We start from the raw sequence: 23,221 nt of genomic DNA on the forward strand, positions 1-23,221 counted from the left end.
TAGTTCTCCTTATCTTTATTGTATAAAAACGAAAAAAGTACAAAAGTCATGTAGAAATTTTACAATAGAAAAAGTTGAAAAACAGCAAATACACACTGCATGTGACTGACACTGAGCATCATCAGTGGAAGGGAGGCAACCCTGAACCAGGACCACATAACGTTACTATGTGATGACAGCAAACACGGCTAAAAGCACTGCCCACAAACGGATCTAAAAATATGAATATACAAGCAGTAAACGGGTGTCTACTGTAGCTTGCACCGTTTGTTCTCTGCTTAGCTCCATGTTCGCTGATCATCTACAGGTATATGACTTTATACATCAAGGCCTTCAGAAATGACCAGGCCCTGTGCTACCAACATACAAAACAGTGTGGCTAAGGCCAAGTGAGAGGCAAAGTAAAACTGCCACAGCCTGTTCAATTTCTGAGGCATTTTAAGTATGAATAAAGGTCCTCATTTCAGTCAAATGTTTCCTGAAATTAAAGTTGAAATACTCCACTAAGTCAGTGCTTTAATTTTAAGTACATTACAGTACATAAATGTATCTTTTTAGCATGAGTAGCACCAGTAGAAGTGCAGTTTGGGAATTCAATTAACATCAGTAATACCCAGTTGATTTCACTTCAGCCAGTTTAGAGTATTGCTTTTTTTTTTTCTTTGTGCTTTAAAGAGTATGAATTTTGGAGGTTTTTAATGCTCCATCTCATCTGATATACACATGGAAAGCCAATACATCATTTTGAGTGTCTGGAGAGGTTTGTGACATTCTGTAATACACTGACATTTTGTTTATCATGTTTGTTTATGGCTAAAGAACTTGTTAATAATAGTAAGACCACGGCTTTCAAAACATAGTACCATTTTAAATGATTGAGGCAGTTTTTTATCACAAGCCATGGACAAAAGGTATGAAATTCTTAGGCCCCGTCTACACAAATACAAATATTTTTGTTAACAGATATTTTATTCTCTGTTTTGGCCTCTCGTTGACACACAAACAGACTTTAAGATTTCTTTTGAAGTGCAGATTTTCAAAACTCCAGTTACTTTGTATCCATGTGGACATTTAAAACGTATTAGGAAAAGCTGATGTCATTTCCTCAGTTCACACATGCCAATTGTTGCTATGTGTAATGAGCATGTGCCATAAACAATGACGACAAGGGCGGACTGCCGGTTTGTTTACATTTTGTTAGCACTGCTTGGTCTAATGACTACCTTATACTGAATTTAATATTGCTGCACCACTTCACAGACGAAAAGAGGCATCTTCTGCGCCTGATGTTATTTGCTCCACCTCAGTGGACACAAGTGTTTTGGATCAGGCCCAGTCGAACTAGCAGATGGTGGGACAGTTTCCAGAGTGGGATTGCTGTCAATGAGGAGTGGAAGGAAAACTTAATCATTTCCAGAGCATCACTAGTATGCTTGAGTGAACTCCTTTGTCCTTAAATTGAATGGACATCAATGGTGATGACATCTACAGTAGGTGTGTTGAAAAATGGAATATTGGTTTCTACACTTTACAGCCTTTGTGATGAAGAAATACTGCAGATACAGCTAACACAGGCAAGCGTTTGGGGTCGTTTTTTTGTTCCAGTGTGGACAGAATTATTTTTTAATACCGAGGTGAAAAATGTCTGATTTAAAAAATGTCTGTAAATGTGTAGACAGGGCCTTAAGCTATTTTTTCTGCTTTTTAAAATGATGTATGCACTTTCACTGCATATATAAACAGCTTTAGCTCCAGTCTAATTCAATCTCTGTTTTAAAAGTTACAACTTAGGTACAGCTTAATTCATAGTTTTGATCAGGAATGTAAGAAAAAAATAAATAAAACATTACATAAAAAATGAAAACAAACCAAAAACAACAAGCTACAGATAGGCTACATTCCAAAATAAATTATGCTCTTAACATGAGCAATTAAACATTTTCTCCCACACTACACTGAAAATAATCGCACAACCGAAAGGGGTCATTTTACAAAATATCATCAAATACTTTTCGACAATCAAAAAGATCCAATTCATATACTTTTCTTTAACTCATGGAATACCACTTCAAATCCACTGGATTTAAATTCAAACTCGCTCTACTGCTGCCGCTCACAAATACAAAAAACACAGTGAACTCTCTTGCTTTCGTAAGCACTTTTAAAGTCCATCAGAATTTTTGAGTTAGTTATGATAAATCTACCAAAAAAATATTTACAAACAATCAAGTAACTATAAACACTGTCAACACAGAGACCCTGCCTACTCCCAACACCAGCAGTGTGAACCGAGGAATGTACAGTGGCAATGTGTGGCGCCAGAGATTAAGTTATTTCTGTGCTTAGATGACTTTAAACCGTGCTGATGCTGGAACATTTGAATGTCATGCAAATTACATAAACAAAGCACTTGAAGAGTGTGTGTGTGTGTTTCTTTGAATGTGTGTTTAACTGATTGTCCTAGTTTTGGAGATTAGACCTCCACAGAGCGCTGAGCAGAAAGGCACGTTGTATGATGCAATGAAGCAGTTTCAGATTTGGGAGAGAGAGAGAGAGGTTCACTCTGTGAACTGACACCCGACTTTTTTTTCCCTGCGATGCAAACACAGCATCCAATTTCACAGTTTATAAGAACGGGGGATAAAATAAAGACATGACAGTAATTCGTACACATCAGACATAGGTCAAAATATGTCTGCCACTCTCAAAGGGAAGAGTTGCGGAGATATCATCTAGAGATCCTCTAGAAAAATGGTGGCTGATAATAAAGCTAAATCATAAATGTCCAAAGGATAGAGAAAACCTTCACTTCTAAAACAGGTTGCTCACAAACAGACTCAGTTGTAGTATAAAGAGGCGAAGTCCCTTCCCTTCTGGTGGACCACCATGGGTCCTTATTTTGCAAAAAACGTGTGGTAGTCAACAGCAAGAGACAAATAATTTCTTGATCACACCTATGCTATAAATCACACATATAATGTTTGTCAATTTTAAAAGTAATTTTGTCGTGTGAGTGAGTCTTACTTTATCTCTAGCTGAATCTACGATGCCTGTGTGTTTCATGCTCACACGAGCAATGGGTCTTGCTCATTCTTTCGCTTCCAGCGTGATATAAAGACCAGGAGGCACTGGATATAACACATGGGTAATATTATATGTCAACGTAACGACTATTTTGGTGTTGGTGATGTATGTTGCGTGGTTTCACACAAAACTAAATGGTACTATGACAAACCTACAACTAACTGTGAATTTCTTGACTTGCAAAATCATCTTTTAAATTGACAAATATCATATGTGTATTTTATAGCACAATTCAAACGGGATCAAAGCATTTTTTGTCTCTCGCCGTTGACCAACATACATACCAACAAAAGATCCCATGGGGGACACCGCAAGGGGAGGGACTTTGGCTCTCTATAGAAAGCACAATTTTGACATATCGGTATTTTCCAAATTACTTTTTTGCAAAGATATCTCAGTATACACAACCGATTTGTTTGACCCACGTCTGCCTTGTGTACACACATATACACACGTACTGACTGAGGAGATAAGCCCCGAGACAAAGACAGCGAAAGCAAGTTGATTTTACAAAATATACAGGAAGGAAATTGACCGTCGACCCCTCAGCTGCAGTCTATACCAGCAGACTGACTGACGAACAGACTGGTCAGGCAGACAGACAGACAGGTTCCAGTTTCCACAGGTAGCACCCTGACAAGCCCACAGGTGGTGCAGACACCTCCCGATCTCCTCCAAAAATTATTTGTTCACAAATTTTTTTTTAGGCCACATTAACCCTCCAGGTTCAAATGGACGACAGTGCAGCAACCAGTTGGGGTTGATCCGTTCACTAGCCACAGTCCAACAGTCAGTGGCCAAGTCCTGAATGTATAAAGTCGCCATGGTAACTGGTGGTCATGGGTGACATGCTCTCTCTCCCTCTCTATGTGAGCCTGTAGAGAGTGCTCAGAGTCTGGGAAATGAAGTTGAGGAGTCCTCGACCAGCGTCTCTCCAGTCCTGCCAGTGGGGGGCAGCGTGCTGCGAGAGAGACGACAGAAAGACATATTAGGCCAAATAAAACATTTAATATCTGACCTTTTTAGGCGAGCCAAAATGCTAAAACATGCACATTTATTTATGCGACCTACAAACAGCTCACAAGGCATAAGAGACTTATTCACATAATTGCAACTTCATGAAAGTCAATGCTGTTCCCTTTTGTTCCTGTTGGCATGTGAAGCAGCAGCTGAAAAAGACAATTAAAACTCTATTTGACAGAAATGGATTTGGATCTACAAAGATGTTGGAACCTGTTTAAATAAGTTTCACTGGGCTGACTTATGACTCAGCAGTCTGAGCTGCTGCAGCATTTCTGAACACATTCAAATGGGACAAATGTTAATTTGAAAACTAAAAAATGAAATACTGGGTGGAAAGAAGCAAATCTCACAACGACAGAGGAAAAATTATGTTGTTTTTGGGGAGAGGAGTGAACAGGAGAGGGACGCACAGTAGAGAAAGAGAGACCACGTGTGCATGGTGTGGAATTATGAGAAACACTCAACAAAGCTTGAACACGAGGATAAACAAGTGTGTGTCTGTATTAAAGATGCTACTCTGAACTGCCTGAACCTCACGTGCCTGTGGTTAACCCTCCCTCCCTCCTTTACAGTCTCCATCCCTCCTTCCCTCACTCCTTTTGTTTCAAACTGCTCGTTTAGAAAAGTGTCTGAGTGTGCTTTTGGCCTGGCTGAGTTGTAAACAACACACACAATTTCCTCTTGAGAATAAAGTATCTGTCTGTCTTTCTCATGCACAGACACACACACACACACACACACACACACACACGCAGCCAACAGTTCAGTGAGCAGCCAGCAACATCAGAAACCTGCTACACATGTCTGCAAAAGCACTGTTACACCCTCATAAAGTGCGTGTGCGTGTGCGTGTGTGTGTGTGTGTGTGTGTGTGTGCGCGCGCGCAATCCAAGTCTGAGTGTGAGTCAAGACAAGGTGACGTCATCTTTGTTTGTGTGCATAAGGCGGGATGGCAAGGGAGAGAGAGAGAGAGAGCAGTGGGGAGGCGTGTGTGTTTGTGGTGGGGGAGGAGGTGGGGAGTTACAGCCAACTCCTCACGCGATCTAGAATACAGAGGGAGGGAGGGGTGAGATAAAGACATAACAATAAAAGGAAACAGAGAGACAGCAAGGTTGACAAATGCTGTCATTTAATCTGTGCGTTTGGCTTGAATGTTAAGTCTTTTTTTTTGTTTTTAGGGACAGTTTTCACACTATTGATTCTGAAAAACTATTGTCCTAATTCAGTTTTTTGAATCCATAAAGAAAATGATAAGAAGTGGGGCAAGAGTGACAGGAAAAGGAATTGTGAAATACAAAAGCAAGGGAAGGAAAATGAAATGGGAGGAAGGAAGGAATATAGAGGACACTGTGTGTAATAAGGTTTCTGAAAAAAAAAGAAGTAATTTCTGTCAGTTTCTGTGCAGAAAAGAGCAGAAGGAAAGAGAAAGGCAGAGAGAGGAAGGAGACGATGGAAGCAGAAAGACTCATTGAAAGTATCATTTGGATAAAAATTGACAATAAAAGAAAGTGAAAAAGAGAAAACTGGCTCACAGATGACATAGATTCGCTCTCTCACACAAGTATTGATCTATCTTCTCTACTGCCTCACACACACACACACACACACACACACACACACACATGTAATTATTAGGGCTGACCCAAAGGCTTCGATTGCTGCCATGGTAATCGATGTCCAAATTGGTATTTGAATGCTCCTTTTTTATATATAAATGCATTACCCCTGAAATCCCAAACAGCAGATAAATTGGGAAATATCACCCTAAATCACTCATTATTCACCAACATTAATTATTTTTAGTTCTCAGACAATGACATTTCAACTTAGTGATAGTTTTGAGACTCCCTCATCTGATGTTATCCACCAGCAGTCCAGCACTCCTGACACTTTGAAGACACATGACATGCTCACAGATACGCTGACAAAAAACCTGGAATAGTTTCTAAGTTTGCAAAGATGACCCCCCCAAAAGGGGAATGCCAGATATGCCAAAGGAAACTAGTGTGTTACAAATCCACAACGAACTTGGCAAATCACCTGAAAACTGAAAGTAACAGCTCAGTCTGCTTGCAAAGTATTCTTTATACTAGGGATTTTTATGGGTAATGTTACTGTGAACTGTAGGCTAACAAAGTGGCTAAATTTCACAGTTTTAGGTGCATCCACTGAAAAGCAGAAAAACACGGACAGTGCAACCAAGCTAGACATAGGCTTCTTTCACAAATAAATATGCACTGGATCAGACTGAGTTGCTAAAGGGGTATTTTTTTATCAAATCATTTTTGAAAAATTCACTCCTCTCTGCACACATCCACATAACATAATCTACATTAAATACAAACTAATGTATAATTAAACACACTATAAAGTACGCATCAAAGCCCCGCCCCTCCTCTTACCGCTCTGTGGAGGACCGTGGCATTAAATTCATCTCCAATGGCCCTCAGCTGGTTGGCCACTCGCTGGACCTCCAACTCCTGCACAGCCTCTCCTCTGGGGGCTCTGTGACGTGGTGAAGCCCTGGATGAGTGCTCATTTTGAGGCAGCAGGTCAGGCAGAGGTTCCTGCTGGCTGGAGGCCTCCTGGCGCTCCACTCTGTATGACTCTGCAGCAGAAAAAAGCAAAACTAAATTCAGAAAAAAAGATACTCACAAAGACAAAACATGCATTTCTCCCCTCACATTATTTTACTGTAGTTTTTCATCATTCTCTGACTCTTATCTGTCACTCTTTAGAAGAAATGTTCATGTATGAAGAGAAGGGCTCTACTGGGTACGCAGAGCCTCTGGTGGTTATGCTTAATTGATTCTCAACAAGCTGCATACATTAATAGCCTCCTTACACACTAATGTAGACAGTTCAAGACGGGGTTATCTGTGCGCACTTAGTAACACATGGGCAACAGAGACCTTACACATCCAAAACATACACATCTTCATATACAAACTTTCCAGAAATCATCAGTTACTTTCAGGCAGTTACTGATCATCACTTGGAGTAATATCAGTCCCTCCAGGATGTTGCGTTGCTGCAAATTGACCCAATTCTCCTGAATTCTCCACAACCCTGCCATTTTTACCAATCGTAGCAGTCCCCCACATGTCACCAAACTCATTTCCTTGTTTCTGGTTGTCAGGATGCAGCCATGTGCAACATGAACATCCCATATACACAAACAAACATGACCGCTATGCAAGGCAATTCCCTGATGTTCTACACGGAAGAGGGGGTAAACTGTTTTGTACTGCATGCAACTTTGCGGTGGAATACAAATATGAGTCAGTGTGGACAAACTTTTCTACCACAAAACACACAGAACACTTCAAATGCTGGGGCAAGGTGAATCACCATGACAGAGTCTGTTGCATCCACATCTATTGCACATGCTGACTTGCTGGAAGAATCAAAGTTACTTCACACACTCAGAAGTGTGTGGTTTATTCTCACTGGAACAGGTTGCCTTCAAATTTTATTAAATCATACAAAAAAAGCCTGCAAATTCCTGGAGGGATTGTAATATACAGAGACAGATAGCCATAAATGTTAAAATATTGTATGCACATGCATGTTTTTACTTGAATTAAGTGGGGAAAAGTGACTTAAAAGAGTATTGTCTCTGATGCAGAAAGAACAGGAAGCAATGATTTCTCAATGTGAAAAAAAAATAAGTGTAAACTTCGGTCTTGAATATTGACATTCAGAATCTAACAAAAATAGTTAGTGCAGTTCCCAGTGGAGTTGTTAAGTTCTACGTCCACACATATTTCTTAAGGAGCCTGACTTATTTTCCTCTTCATGGAACTTGGGAGAGTTAATCTCCTAATCTGCTTATTAAGTCTGGTATGGAGAGGAACCAAATGTGTGTGTGTGTGTGTGTGTGTGTGTTTATTTGTTGTGTTTACAGACTTCGTGTTTGTTTTTTTAAACGGACACATACCTGTACCTTCTGTCTGGTTGCTTTAGCTTGACAAACATGCCTAAAGCTACTAGAGATATTATGGTTTTATGAGACCTCATGTATTTTAAAGCATTTCCTGAAGAAGTATTAATTTGTGTGTTATTTTTATATGTCTACTTAGTTGCTTATTTTGTTACTTTTCTTAATTTTGCCTCTTTATCAGTTCAGCCATATTGTATGATGTAGAAGAATGTAAGCATCATAACCAGAGAACTGACACGTCTTCCATTTCTGTCTGCATTTTAACATTTCTCAACAGAAAACAAAACAAATTAAAATTGCTGCTCATAAATTATAATAAATAATAATTGAATGGCATAGAATTTTTACAGTTTCTACTCTCTCAGATCTTATCATTTCATGTTTGTTTGATTATCCATCCATCATTTAAAATGTTTTGTCCTACGTTATATGCATTAAATGTCAATGTCTTTGAATACCAGTTGTCTATTAGCTGATTAGATAACCAGTTGTAACCTTCCTATGACACTTAATGTTTTTGACTTTGTCCACATGGCTTTCCTGTGAAATGACCCCTGTCTCCGTCATGGAGCTGAGCGCCTGTGGCAACCACAACTCTAGTTGCCACAGAAACGGGCACCCCTGGCAACCACAGCATCTGCTTTGCTAGGAGGATTACAACTGATCCTTTAAAGATGCAGGTGACTAGACAGAGCGAGAGACGGAGGGAGAGAGAAAAGAGAGAGCGAGAGAAAAAAATAACAAATGGAAAACCCTGGCTTGTTGCCAAGGTAACTCAGAGGCAAGCACTCTTTGAGACGTCTCTGTGCTATTGGCCGACAGAGCGGGGGGCTGAGCTGTGATAGGGTGAAGGAAAGAAAAGAGGCGGGACTGGATGTAAACCTGTCTGTTTGATAGGCTGACGGATTGACAAGGTGACAGAGACCAGTTAGATACGGGAGGCAGGAGGGTGACTTGGTTGCCGGGTGGAGGGGTGGCATTAAAAATCAAAACAGACTAAACCAGATAACCTAACTGAGGAGGCAAAAGGCTAAAGGGTGAGCTGGATAACTAACTTTATCTATGCTGTTGCTATACTAATACGCAACTTACAATCCGACTGATTGACTGAACACATAATTGACAAATTAACCTACAAACTGACATAACAATCGACTAACTTACTGATCGCCATGCCAACTAAGTAACCACCCAACAAGCTGGCAGGTTTTAAGATAATTTCAGTGACACTGATTATCAATGTATAATTATTCACTGCCTGATAAGTGAATGAATATAAATATCTGAGCGATCAATGAGTAGGTGACCCGCAATTTGTCAAAAGTGTCTGACTGATTGATAGACTAGATCTTCTTTCACACATAGTTGCAGGTAAATTACTGGGCTAATCTTTTGAGAATCACTAGTGATTTTCACTTTTCAAACATGCACTGCATTCAGAAACATTTCCATCTTGTGCCTTTTCAAACTTATGGATGCCAACCACCATAAAATTCAACAGAAGGGGAAGAGGATTGGGCAAGGCCGAATACACACTCAGGGTAGGGGATATAATCGATTCTTAGACGCATCATGATGCAGGCATGGATGATTTGGTATTGATTTAGAAATGTCAATAATTGATTATCTAAATGTTTATTTATAACGTAATGTTGATGTAATGATACATCATCAGTGGAGCCTTGTGATTGGTTCACTCGCTCTACGTGAAAGTGTCTTTCATCAGATGGAAGTAACCCTTTAGGTGGACAGAGCTACGGGAACTGAAAGAACTCCAAACCCATGCCAGCTTGGGCTTTCTTTTCAGATTATTTTTCATTGTCAGTCTTCTTCTGTTTTACTTACGAGGCCTTGAGGTGGGTAATTGTCAGTACAGGCTTCCTTGAATGTTAATCCTGCTCCCGCTCACACTTTACCCCATGCAGGAAATGTTCCTGAACATTTCAGGGATAGACTGCATGTGTGAAAGGGGCTTAGGTAACCAAATAATTGACTTACTTACTGACTGGATAACAAACTGACTCCCTAATGGACTGTTAAACTGTGTGATTAGTGGGCTGACTGATAAGCCTGATTAACAAAATTTAAGTCTGACAAACTGTTTATCTAATAAACTGACTAAATAAATGGCTTACAAGTGAGGCTCCTGAGATAACTGTAGCCTAAATAAATGGCCAAATTTACCTCTTGTGGATAAAGTAATTATAAGTGACTTTGTGCTGTCTGGCTGCCCGCTTTAAAGCAAGAGGAAATACAGCTGATTGTTTCTCAGCTACAGCCAGACTGCAAAGAACAAGTCTGAACATGCCCGAGATACACAGCTGACCTGCAGCTGAGAGAGGAGGAGGAGGAGGAGGAGGAGGAGGTGGAGGGGGGTAATTTATCTGTTTACATTGCTACAAATCTGTCACAACACAGAGGCTCAGACAAATGTGAACCTGTCTATCCTGTAACCTGCTGCTGCCACCTAAGTTTCCCTTTCTACAGCCTCCAAATTCCCCTCCAGGATACTAAAGTTCAGACTGTACATGACTCATCCCATGATAATAAGAGGTTTCTCACTCTTCACTGAACTCAAAGCTCTCCTGTAAAGACTGAATTCAGAAATAATTTACTTCTGCGAATGGGATTCACTCACTGACAGTGAATATGGCAGAATCAATTTAACTGCAAAAAAACAAACTGCTGGAGAAGTAAATTCACAACTCGTAGCCTTTTTTGTTTCTTTATTATAAAGAGTGGCAGTTTGTATTCTCAAGATACTAACACTGATGATTTTCCTGATCATTAATCCCTAATTTGAGTCAAAAGAAAGAAGAAAGTTAATCAAATGTATTTTCGGTACTAACACCCATCATTACCATTGTAACCTTACGTTCCTCACACCTTGTGAACTCAAGACAGACAGACTGTCTAACAGATGTCTTGTGAGCAAAACTTGTTTGTGCACTTTTTATTCTCTGAGAAGCTTCATGATGCAGCAGCACAGTGGTCTGCTGGTTACAAGCCCAAAAGAGTCACTGATTATCCCAGTAACACATCTCCTCCTCATCCCTCCACCTGTCCCCCATCAACACTGCCCAAACAGTGTCCTGTCATGGAAACACAGCCCCCGGCAAAGTACAAACATAACTGATACTCTCCTGATAACTGATAACTATAATGTTTATTTAAGGGTGGAGGTCTGTGTTGTGTAGCTGAGTCACATCTTCTCCAACGTTTCCTCAAAACCTGCAGCTACTGCTGATCATCTGCAGCTTGTTTCTGCAGCAGTGAACCCAGCCATGAATCAATGCTGGCTCTGTTGTTGCTCACTCTGGCAGGCTAAACAATTACTGATTTGCTTGGTGTTACATATGCCCCCTTTCCCTGTCTGTCAAAACAAAGGTAGAACCACCTGGTTTTAATGACACCATGCCACAACTCACGTCCTGTTACTGTACATATGAGATTATTATCCTCCTCTTAACTTTGTTTTAATCATTCAACTTGTACAAACTCGTGACCCGGGCAGCAGTGTTTTTATGTAAGTGTGAGTAAATAACATGATCTTACCTGACTGCTCTCCTGAGAAGGCACTCTGTGCAACTGCACCTCCAACCCTTTCTCCCCTCCGATTGCAGAGTGGCGAACAAGGAGGCGTTGGTGATGATGATAACATAGGTAACTGCTGGTGAGTCTGGGGCTCTTCCTGGCCCTCTGGGTGGGGGTAAGGCAGTGGGTATGAAACATAAAGAGCCTGCAAAGGGTGCAGATGGTGGTGATGGTGGAGGTGTACAGCACCACTGCTAGTCCCAGAGCTGGTGGTGATGGTGGTAGTGGTGAGCAGGCCGGGCCAGTTGTAGAAAGGGCGAGGCAGCTCCATGCTGCAGGTGTTGTGGCGAGGGAGAGGACCATTTCCTCCACTTCCTCCAGTTTCCCCAATGCTCTCGATGGTCTCTGCACGGGCCATCTCAGTAGTAGCCTAAGTCAAACAGAGGTGTGCACATAAGGTATTTCACATCGAGACAGCGTGTACTGCTACATCAAAATCAGTTTTATACGCATCTTAAAAATAGATTAAACTGAATACAGAAACAAAAAAAAAATCTAAATAAAATGATGTTGACACTGAAAGGGGGCACTGCAGTTAAAATAAGGTAATAATTGCAAACTATTGCCAAATATGTTATCGCAACACTCAGCATATTGCAAAATGTTTTATATCTCAATATTATTGATATACCATACCATACTTGGTTGTGTTTTCTGTATTTATTTCTAAATGTTGCGCATGTGATGTCAAGTAAGTCAAGATGTTTTCTTAATTTGCTTGTGTTTTGTGTATTACATGTGGGGTTGTGTTGAGCCACCATACAAAATAAGAACTTAAAAATGTTAAAGGACTAAATAAATCAATACATACGATTTCACAATAAAGTTTCTCATATTTTTTTATACACCAAAAAAGCAAACTCTATATTTACTTAGCAACAATTTTGCCACAGTAAAAAATGTACAAAATAAATTAAATAATTTACTGTTCCGATTTTAGCAGCATTGTTTTTCTTTCTGCACCAGCTTGACCCACCAACCTATATTCTTCTACCCGCCGCTAGGGGGCGGCGGTGACTGCTCTGCACGAGAGCACGAGACTTGTTTGTAAACAGTGACGCCCGAGCACGAAGAAGCGGGCACGGGTACGCACACACTGAATGGAGAGCCACGCGGGTCTCTTTCGCTTTTAACGGCATAAATTTATTACATGAAGGAAAATATCGACGTACAAAACAGAGAACAGTGTGAGAAAATCCTCGATGTAACATTTAATTAATGTGAAAATAATAATACAATTTAAAAAAAAACGGAAAAAATGTTTATTTTGGGTCAACATTTCAAAACAACGTCCGAGCAAAAATTAGAATAACCGATAAGCGAACAACGACCGTGCTTAAAGTTTAGTCTATAAAATCGTGAATTTATTAATAATTTAAGGGGTTGTCGAGTTTTTTTTACAGTCCTCCTCCGGCTCTTGGGTAAATACCGCCGTTAATCACATTATACTTTTTATGCCGAAGATGTATATCGAGTCTAAACTGTGTTTTATCATTTTTTCACCGATTCAGCTCACTTCTCTGTATCTAACATGTCTGGACCTGTCGCAAAGATTAAATAAACTGCATGAAAGGGTTGAAGACAGATCGCTGACAAATTAAAAAAAAAGGTCCAGACGAAGGCAGAAACTGCTCATCTTCTAATAAAAACGTAAGATAAGTTAATGTTAACGCTTGCAAATAATTTTAAAGTAGAAATGTACGTGAAATTCAGCTAAGTTTTCTCTCTGACAGCTGGACAGATGATGCAACTTCGAGCTGTCAAATTTTCAACCAACTTCTGCAGCAATAAATAAAAGGCAGAGACGATCCACAGTGAAGCACTTACTTGGTCTATCTGACGCTCCGTGGTGAGGCTGTCTGTAGGTCTGAAACCGGCCGTAACAGGTGGACATCAGAGGGGATAAAATGTGCCAAAACAAGCGGCAAGGGATCACAGGACGATGTGAGAGTCCACTGTGGGGAAAATGTGTCATTCCATTTCAAGTTTCCTGGTTGAGGATTGTCTCGGTTAATATTCAACTTGTCTTCCTGTTGGATTAATCCATCAATACGAGAAATACCGACGACTTGTAGCGAATAACGGAGCAGCAACTTGTGTTACTCTTCCCTGTTTTGTCTGAGCGGTTTCTTTCGTCTGCTCTGCTTTATGGTTTTACGACTGATTTTGTCAATAAAGAAAGAGAAGAGCTGACGTCCGGTGTGGCTTTTCAGAATAAAATCCACGCCGACCTTTATTGAACCAAAGATTAAAGGATTGGTCCCAGTGAAAATAAAATGTCTCTTGTTGTAATTCTAATGGATGAAATGTTTGTTTTTAAGGTAGGCTGAGACTGAAATGCCTCCAGTTGGTCAAGATCAATTATTCTTTATAGGATACATCACACTGTGAATTTTCTTTACATCCCTGCACAGAACTGCAAAGCTCTGTTTCTATAAAAGCAAATGTATTTATAGATAAATTAATCCCGGCAAGAAATTTCACAGTTATTGCAGTTTAGAGATTAAAAAAAACTTAAATAATGAGAAAAACAAAAACAAAAATACAATACATATTAGTAATGAACAAACAATAGTAGGATCCACATATCTGTACATATTTCATTTATTTCTATTTCCTATATAACATATTGCTTTCTTGTATTTCTAAATTTGTTTCATATTTTTATGTATTGTGTTAAATATTGTAGCATAATGCACATTTTTTGTATTCTTATTTCTATTTTTTGATTTCTGATTTAAATAAGCCTATATAGCCTACAGTATGAGAGCAACTGTACCATCTCCCAGTTTCTTCTCAGTGATCAGTAAGGTACTCTGAATCTGGAAAAAAAAACCTACACAAAAGATCAAATATCAATATATTTATTTATTTATTTATTTTTTACTGTACATGTCATACACTGTATAAGATAAGGTAAAATAAGGTGCATACATATATGTTGTAGGTGAACATATTTGCACTGTTAAAAGAAAAAAAATGTCTACACCTCATAAAAAGCCAAATACAACATTCAGAACTACACATTTGGTCTTACTTCATGTGTATATTGAGTGATCTGTCCATCATTTATAGTATTACCATGCATCGATGTACATTGTGTTCTTTTAAAATATCAGTTTAATTCTCCATTTGAACTTCTCTTTGTAATGCCAAGTAATAGTCTCAATATCATCTCCAGTTAATATGCTTTTATTTTGATGCCCGAATCACAGTGTTGTCTGGTTGAGTGACTTCCGCCTCCTGCTCCTCGACAAGTGCTGACATGCTCCCCGACAGGATGCTGCTGTCTCACTTTCTCTATCTCACTCTTTCTTCCTCTGTTGTTTTTAATTGTAACAACCTGAGTCATTGTAGCCTGCAGCAATATAAATTAAACTTTTTTTCTTTTATTAATTATCTTACAGGCTATTTGTATGTCACCTTGTACGTGTGTCTCTGTCAACTCAGCCCCCCTAAGAGATTAACCATTTAATGTTAATGCCCCTCATATCCTTTAACATTTTATCTCTCATCTCAGGGCACAAGACAATTCCTCATCATGTGACAACTCCACACAGGAAACAACAAAACATCCTCCCACACACACATACACACACACACACACACACCCAGCTGGGTTTCCTCTAATTTCCTTCACAGTTTTAAACATCTGCAGCAGCTGGTAAGTAACACAGTGTGATCCTGTGTGTGAAGTGTTTATTGTAACACATTCGGTTCCAAGTGTCATAAACAATCAGTGTCTATAATCACTGCTGACAGTTGTAATCTAGTTTCACATGGTGATTGATGCAAAATAAATTTAAACCTCTGATGGTGCGTCAGTCTTAAATGCCCCAGATATTCCCCATTAGATCGCTGCAAAAGTTCCTTGGATGATTTTAGAACATGCACACACCCGTAGGTGTCGTAGGTGTCATTGCTGATCATTGCTATTATATGTGATTTTGTTTAAGTTTGTTTATTTTTCCTGAATGTATGAAAATGCAGATTTGTTTCCACCGTCAGACAAAGACCCAACAGATCTGCATGTTTATCAGTTTCTCTCTGAGGTAACTGTGATGGCTATACAACCAGAGTTTCTTTGAAATGCAAACTGATTCTCTGCACTGAGAGCTTTAATATAAATCCTTTTGATAGCATTTGGGATAGATTTCCTAAACCCAAACATTAGAAATAATAATCTGGGATTAGTGACTGTTTTGTTAACAGTGAAATCCATTTATGACAAATTTCTTAATCCAAATATGCAACCAGTTACTGACACATATGGCTATTTGCACACTTAATGGATATTTCACCACTACCAAATCTATCTGTACTTCAGTGCATGTCTTTTTAACTTATTTTTGCTTATTTTTAGTCTCACTTTGAACCATCACATCTTGATGTTTAGGCTGCTCAACCTGCAGTAAAGCTGCAATCATAACAGCAGTCTAATTGTTCAAGCTTTTACACCCTGTAGTCTGAAAACCCTGCATAGCATTAGCATCCCAAATGACTTCAGACACCCCTGCTGTCTTGACCTCTGACCTTCAGATCATTGTCTTCTGAGCACACCCCTCAGCTGCAGGGCATGAGACAGGGGTGGCTCAGCTGAGCTGCGGGGTCAGAGGCTGCTTAATCGGCTGGAAATGGCTGTGTGTGCCGCCCCTCCCACTATCAGTCTGTCACACACTTCACCAGCAGCAGATTGGTGCACAGCCCGTTATATGGGGAGGAAGGGGGAAGTATATGGGGTGGGTCCCCTCTCAGGTACATGCCCGGGCGAACATCCTCTGCCAGCTTTGAGACAGACGTACTTTGCATGACATGTGGTCAACAGTTATCTTACAGAGATGAGACAATGAATGCTAATGTAAGTCAGAACTGTTACCATCAAAAATCCTGTCAGGGTGCTTTTGTTACAGTTATTAGTTTTTCTTTTATTGTGAATACCACAAATCACTTTCTTAATAGTAAGCTGTCAAACATTTGACTTTGGTCCATTTATTTTGAAAATGAGTCACTGGTACTGGTATCATCTGTGTCATAAACTGTCTTATATGACGCTTTGTGATAATAATCTTTAGTGTCAGTTGGTAACATGGTGCCATGCCATTGTTCTAACAGTCCAAAAGTCTGAGGACACATTATTTTTGAAAAATGTCCCATTGGAAAAAAAAAAACATTTCTGTAATAGCTTATTTTCCCAAATACAAATGCTCACTGCTCTGAAGTTCAGTTTCTCTGAAAATACAAATTCCCTGCAGCTAGTTTCAGTTTCTCAGTGGCGTTTGATCCTGGGTGTTTTTCACCAACCCGACCCTGCTTTTCCAGCAACTCTGGTGCCATCAAGCACCACATAACCATAACCAATTGATTTTTGTCCCTAAATCTAACCGCGTACAATCACCACAACGTTGGGTGACAGGCTAGAGGAGAAATGGGCCAATGAGGCATTTTTTGGAATAACGGGGCTTCAGAAAATTGGGCCGTCCGAACATGGGACAGTCTTTGTTATGATTACATCCCTTCCATATCAAAAGACCCAAAATTTAAATTGATCTTGGCACCGTACACAAATCAAAACCTCCATTCTAGAATTACCCTACGGTTTTGCAGCCTTATTTGTTTTTCTCATGGTCTCATGGTAAAATTTGTAACTTATCAAGAAATAAATGATAAAGGAGCCTTTCAAGATACTTTTTTGGTGTTTTCCATCTTTCTGCCATCTTCTTCTTTTCTTCTTGGTATCATTAAATCATTTTTGGAGACGCACAACTCCATATCCATGATTTTTGGAAACTGCCAGTTATTATGCCAAAGCCCAGTCTTTACCTGTATATGTACTAGTTTTATTATCACACAAAGGTGTTTTGAAGGCAAAGAAACATCTTAATTATCATAATCTGATTGTCTTTTATTAATGTGCAACAGGAGAACAAGTGCAGGCTAAAGGGTCAGTCGCTTATCAGCACCCAAAAACACCTGCTGATGCCAATGACTGATGCCACCTGAGATGATGTCACCTGCTGGGGTTTCGATTCCAAACCACATCATCAACATTGTTTTCTATCCAGCAATCAGCAATGTGTGTGTGTGTGTGTGTGTGTAACCCGAGTGCAGCTATGCAACTAGAGAGACATGACGGCACCAGATAAGGTGTACACACAGCTCTCTGACCCTGTCTCTGTGTTCACCTGCATCTCTCTCTCTCTCTCACACACACACACACACACACACACACACACACACACACACACACACCTCTCTCTGACAGCTCATCTGTCCCTCTGATAAACATGTAAATGAGATCTGCTGCCTTGTGTCTCACTTCTCTCGTAAAACCAGGTCGCTCCGTCCTCCCTTCAGTCAAAACACCCGGGACGTTTACTAAACTCCTCCTACTTCATGTTGGTTTTCATGTCAACCAGCAGCAGTAACCACAACAGCATCATGTTTAATGTGAACCAGTGTGTGACTGCTGCTGTTGATAAACACATCTGGACAGGTGTTTTTCATTGTTATAATCTGGAGGATGTTCTGTCATTCTGTCACTTGTCTGTTGTAAACTGTCAATTGTCACTAAACTCTACTCTGTAAACTACAATTTAAAAACACTTAAAAAAACAATGTATAGACTCAGACAGAAGTAATTCCTCTAAATTATCACTTATGGGCAACCAGAAGTGTGTGGCAGTGTATTTATCTGCAGAGACTCTGCCCTCTGCATGTATTTTCTTATTTAATCCTTATTTTCTGTGTTGCGACATTTCTGGGCATATATCCCCACAGCGCTCAGGTGAGGTCAAGACTTTAGTAAAAGGTAGCAACCAGGTGTCACACCATAAGCAACGAGCATCTAAGAGACAGAGTCCCTGAAAAATCACCAATATAGCGAGGCAAAACACCAAAAAGGATTGTTGTTAGAAAAAGTAACCGACAATCCTGCATAGTATACCTTTAAAGTACCCAGCAGTATATATTAAGTACACTAACCTTACAGTAAGTAGTTACTGTAAGGTTAGCTTCACCATTACCAGCTGCAACATTAAAGTTATGAACACATTGATGTTATTATTCATTACAATCCAGTAATACATATGATTCTGGAATGGGTCATTCTGCATTGTAATTACTTCTACTTTGATACTTTAAGTATATTTTGATGCAAATACTCCAAATGTAGACCCTGTGGTATTTCTGCTTTTCTTAAAGGGTAACTTGGCATTTTTCAACCTAGACATTATTTTCAAATATTTCTTTTGTCTAAGTGACTAATGAGAATAACAGTTCTTAAAACTAGTCCTGTACTGAGAGACACTGCTGCAGCTGCAGCCACAAAACAGACTACAAAGTAATCATGAGTGGCAATTATGCACCATCAATTTACGTCCACTAAAAGTTCTTGTTTTTGCCACTTACAGGCTCAGTTTGTTATTCTACGTGTCTGACAACTTTTGGAAAAGACTCTACAAAGAAATGAAACATTTTAGCCATTCACTGATCACTGACAGTTTGTTAGTGTGTGTAACTAAGTCTCACTCAAGGAGAAGGCTTCTTCCACCTTTGCTGAAAATACAGAGAAATACTAAGTACAGACTGTGAGTCAGGTGTGTGCGTATTTGGATACAAATAGGACTTAGTACAGACACAGCTTCATTTCCCTGATCAGCAACACAGACTGTTAATAAATTGTATCTTACACCAAGCCAATGGTCAGCTGTTGGTCAATGTTGGACTATTAAGTGAGCTTCTGGTTGTTCTAGTTTTTGTGGTGCCCTGCATCCTTGGCACTAGTCGGTTGTTTTTGACTTATTTCGGCTGATTCAGTATGTTGAATCAGCATCAGAGGTGAGTGAAATCACTCTGACTGGCAGTTCAGCTCAGTGCATGAGAAGAGAAATGAAAGTGAGGAAAGCAAACCAATGTCTAAAGTCAAGAGGTAGTGAGATCAAAAGAAACCCTTTCCATAAGGTAAGATTTTTTTCTTTAGCCATTCAGCTCTATAACAGAAACGGAATTTGGTCTTTCAATATCAGGTTGTATTTTTAATGTGCTAACTGGCAAACTAACTCACTCACTAATCAGTCCGGTTGACCTTCTGGTTACTCTTTTTGAATAACAGATACAGACTACTGCTGCCTGCTGCTATGGAATTCTTTCCTCTCACACAGGCGCAGACTGTACGTACTGGTTGACCGTTGGTCGTTGGCTGTTGACGCAACAGTCAGGCTCTGTAGCCACTAGATCTTTGATATCTTTTTGGTGTGTTTGTGCCTTAAGACTGCCTGGCAAAGCACCAGATTGTTTGCATGATTGAGTGACTGGTGACCAACAGTCAAATGCAGGTTAAATGGTTAGTACAACATGTCATATGTGGGACTCTTGTATAAAAATATTAGTATGTCTCTCTTTCTCTTTCCCAAGCCCAGGTTGATGCCCATGGACTGTGTCTTATCATGACCTTTGACCTCTGACCTAAAGCTGTTTCCAAGAGTCAAATGCTTTTGGATGATGTTAAATACTTTAATGTTATCTATGAACCCTCACATCATGCACAAATTCTGCCCATGTGACTTGAATATAAATATCTTTATATGGAAAACATGTATTTTTTTTCATGTCATCACTAAATGCAGTTGTATGCAAACGAAATGCTTTTGTTGTTCTTTATCATTAAGAACACGTGTCTATATATAGATATATATGATTTGGTTTGTATTAAAATAATTCTATTTCAAAGTTTGGTTTTACTAGCTTTGCATTGAACCCAGTTGGTCATTAGTACATGTCTGTCATTTCTCTGTTGAAAGAGGGCTCCATTAATCCCAATTCTGTTATGAGTAAACCTGCAAATGCATCACTCTCACATTAAATAACAAAAAACAATATATTGTAATTATTGCTTTTATTTAGATGTTCTTGTTCCAACTTTAAATGCAGAGTTTTTGATATCTCCTCTGTGGTTTGAGGAAAAACAGCCGTTGGGTCTCTGAAACTTTCTCAAAACTAATTAAAGAAACTGAAAAACGTGTGGTTGTTGGGCGTCAAACTGGGCTACTTTGCTTTTCTTAGTTCCCTAAAAGTTGACATTTCTGGGGATAAAATAAGATATTTCCACCCACTAACAGTGGAAATCAGAGTGGTGTTTTTTTTATTTGGATCCTGCCTCAACAGCATTATCGTTTTCCTGTGACAGCATCTCCCACACTTCATCTTATCTCTCTCAAGTTGAATCTGATAGCAGGTTCAAGACATGATGAAAACCTAAATGGAAGGAGAGGCCCCCATGGCAGGTAAGAGAAATCCCCATCAAGTGTGTGTGTGTGTAGCTGATATTTGTCCTGCCGTAACCAAAACAGAAGGCCTCAGCATGTGTCCCCACAACTGAAAGCTGAGCCAGTGTTTGGGTTGCCACAATGACATCATCTTGTTCACCCTCACCTCCTCCTCCTATCAACCCACTCCTCCTACCTTCATCACCCACTCCTCCTCCCTTTATCACCCCACACCTCCTCCCTTCATCCATGGGTGGATTTAGAGACTGAATGGAAGGATGGCAGACTGAATCACCAAATTCAGAAGGGCAAGAATCTGGGCACATTTGTAAATTAAGTAAAAACTACCCAAGTTTAATGCCCTGCACTTTTTAAATAATTTCATCCTTTTTTATATTTTACCTCTTTTTTTTATTTGATAGTTTTTCATTTCTTTTTAGCCATTTAGCCGTAACCATATCCATATTTAGCCATATTTTGTCAATTGTTTTACATCTTTTTAGTTGATTTGTCTTCTTGGTCATTTAAAGTCCCTTTTAAGCCATTTAGCATCTCTTTTAAGTAATTTAATGTCTCTTTTTAGTTATTTAGCATTCCTGTTAGTTGTTTTGCATCTCTTTTGAGTCATTTATTCTCTTTTTAATCATTTACCATCTCTTTTTAGTTGTTTTCATGTTTCTTAGCATGTCTTTCAAGTCATCACACTAATTTTACATCAATTTCTTAGTATTTTTCCATCCTCTTTAAGTTATTTACCATCTATTTTTGTTATTAAGTGTCTCTCTTTAATTGTTGTGCAAGTCTTTGTTGCATAACATCTCTTTTTACTTGCCTCATTAGTAATTTAACACCTCTTGTTAGTATTTTTACATCTTTTTTTACTTTGCATTTGTTTTGGAGAGGAAGAGACCTCTGCAAAAAAATTCTGCTATCCACAAAAAAACAATCAGTTCCTTTAAAAACTGAAATTGAGAGAGAAATTAATTGATTAAATTATTAATAATAACAATTAACCAAAGTAACAATACTTTTTAAATAATGAATATTGGAAGTGAATTGATATATTTCATAGTAGAGCTTGGCTTGTGAGTGAAAAACAAGCATTTATTGTGATTCTTAGTTTAATTCAATCTATTTTATGTTTATTGAATGCAATGTAGAAGTGAAGCAAATCTTAGTAACTAACTAATCAAACTGATTGGGATTTGTCTGTGGGATCTGAATTCAACATTTCAGTTGGTAAAATTTAATTGGATGATGTAAAAACATTGTACTTTATCTTCTGAATTCATTATTTAAACCCCATTAAGCTCTTAAAAATTGCAGGTTGGTGGTTAAAATCATAAAGAATTAACACTTCATTTTAGGGTAACTGGTTAAACCCTGAACCTAGCAGATTCATAGTCAGTTATTGGGGGTAATCTCGTCTTTGCATTCCCAGACTCTCTCCAGTACCAGGCCCCACTGCTTCTCGACCAGGCTTTACAGTCCTTAAAGGTGGAGAAGCATCCCTTCACCTTCATTTCACACAAGCAAATGGGCCCACCATTTCTGGTGAGGACATGGTAAAATGGTTCCACCTACTGGCAAGACAGAGAAGACACAGAGGGAAAAAAGCTTGCAGTATTGATGCTGCAGCTTTCAATAGAGTGCAGAAGGCACCTTAGTACAACAATGTCTACACAGAGTTCATCTACCTTTTCAAAATTGTGAAAAGAAGGTGCATTTTCTGCTACTTTGTACTTAAACTCCATTACATTTAAGAGGGAAATATTGCACTTTTACTCCACATTTATCTGACAACTTTAGTTGCTAGTTATCAGTGTTGGAGAGTAACCAGTTACATGTAATTCAATTACAAAATAAATGTAATTGTAGTCAGTTAGTTACTGAGAAAATGTAATTGTAATTCAATTATGGTTATCTATAAAAATGTTGGTGACTACAACACTACTACTAAGTATTTACATTTGAATATATTTTTTAGGTAAAAACATTTAAATGAGGAATATAATACATGTTGCAGTATGTTGATTTGTATCTTTTTGCAGAAATGCCCTTTTTTGTCAGCTACTTCTAGATGTTACTCAGCTTTATTGCCAAGTTTGAAACACCTAAAGTAGAAAATCTAAACTTTAAAAATAATCTTTTCATTTAGTTATCTCAACAAAGGTTAATGAAAGGCTCAGATACAGGTCTATGGTATATATATATATATATATATATATATATATATATATACACACACACACACACATATATATATATATATGTATGTATATATATTATATATATATATATATATATATATATA

The 23,221-nt window shown here is 38.8% G+C and overlaps 1 protein-coding gene across 1 annotated transcript; it reads right to left on the reverse strand.

Moving 5' to 3' along the window:
* Positions 1-13,817, reverse strand: bbc3 (BCL2 binding component 3). Its single transcript, XM_050072744.1, has 4 exons — positions 13,472-13,817; positions 11,606-12,014; positions 6,510-6,715; positions 1-4,045 (listed from the first exon to the last, which is right to left on the reverse strand). Exons 2-4 carry the CDS (start codon positions 12,000-12,002, stop codon positions 3,950-3,952), a joined length of 699 nt encoding a protein of 232 aa, XP_049928701.1. The 5' UTR covers positions 12,003-12,014; positions 13,472-13,817; the 3' UTR covers positions 1-3,949.
* Between the last annotated feature and the right edge of the window lie 9,404 nt (positions 13,818-23,221).

This window comes from Epinephelus moara, chromosome 2, assembly GCF_006386435.1.
Source record: "Epinephelus moara isolate mb chromosome 2, YSFRI_EMoa_1.0, whole genome shotgun sequence".
Lineage (NCBI taxonomy): Eukaryota > Metazoa > Chordata > Actinopteri > Perciformes > Serranidae > Epinephelus > Epinephelus moara.

What these genes read in the sequence shown, in the direction of transcription:
- bbc3 (XM_050072744.1), bottom strand. Translation starts at nt 12,002, where the DNA reads ATGGCCCGTGCAGAGACCATCGAGAGCATTGGGGAAACTGGAGGAAGT. An exon ending in CTTCTCAGGAGAGCAGTCAG is followed by an intron (nt 6,716 to 11,605) that starts GTAAGATCATGT and finishes TTTCTGCTGCAG; the next exon opens with AGTCATACAGAGTGGAGCGC. An exon ending in CCACGGTCCTCCACAGAGCG is followed by an intron (nt 4,046 to 6,509) that starts GTAAGAGGAGGG and finishes TCTCTCTCGCAG; the next exon opens with CACGCTGCCCCCCACTGGCA.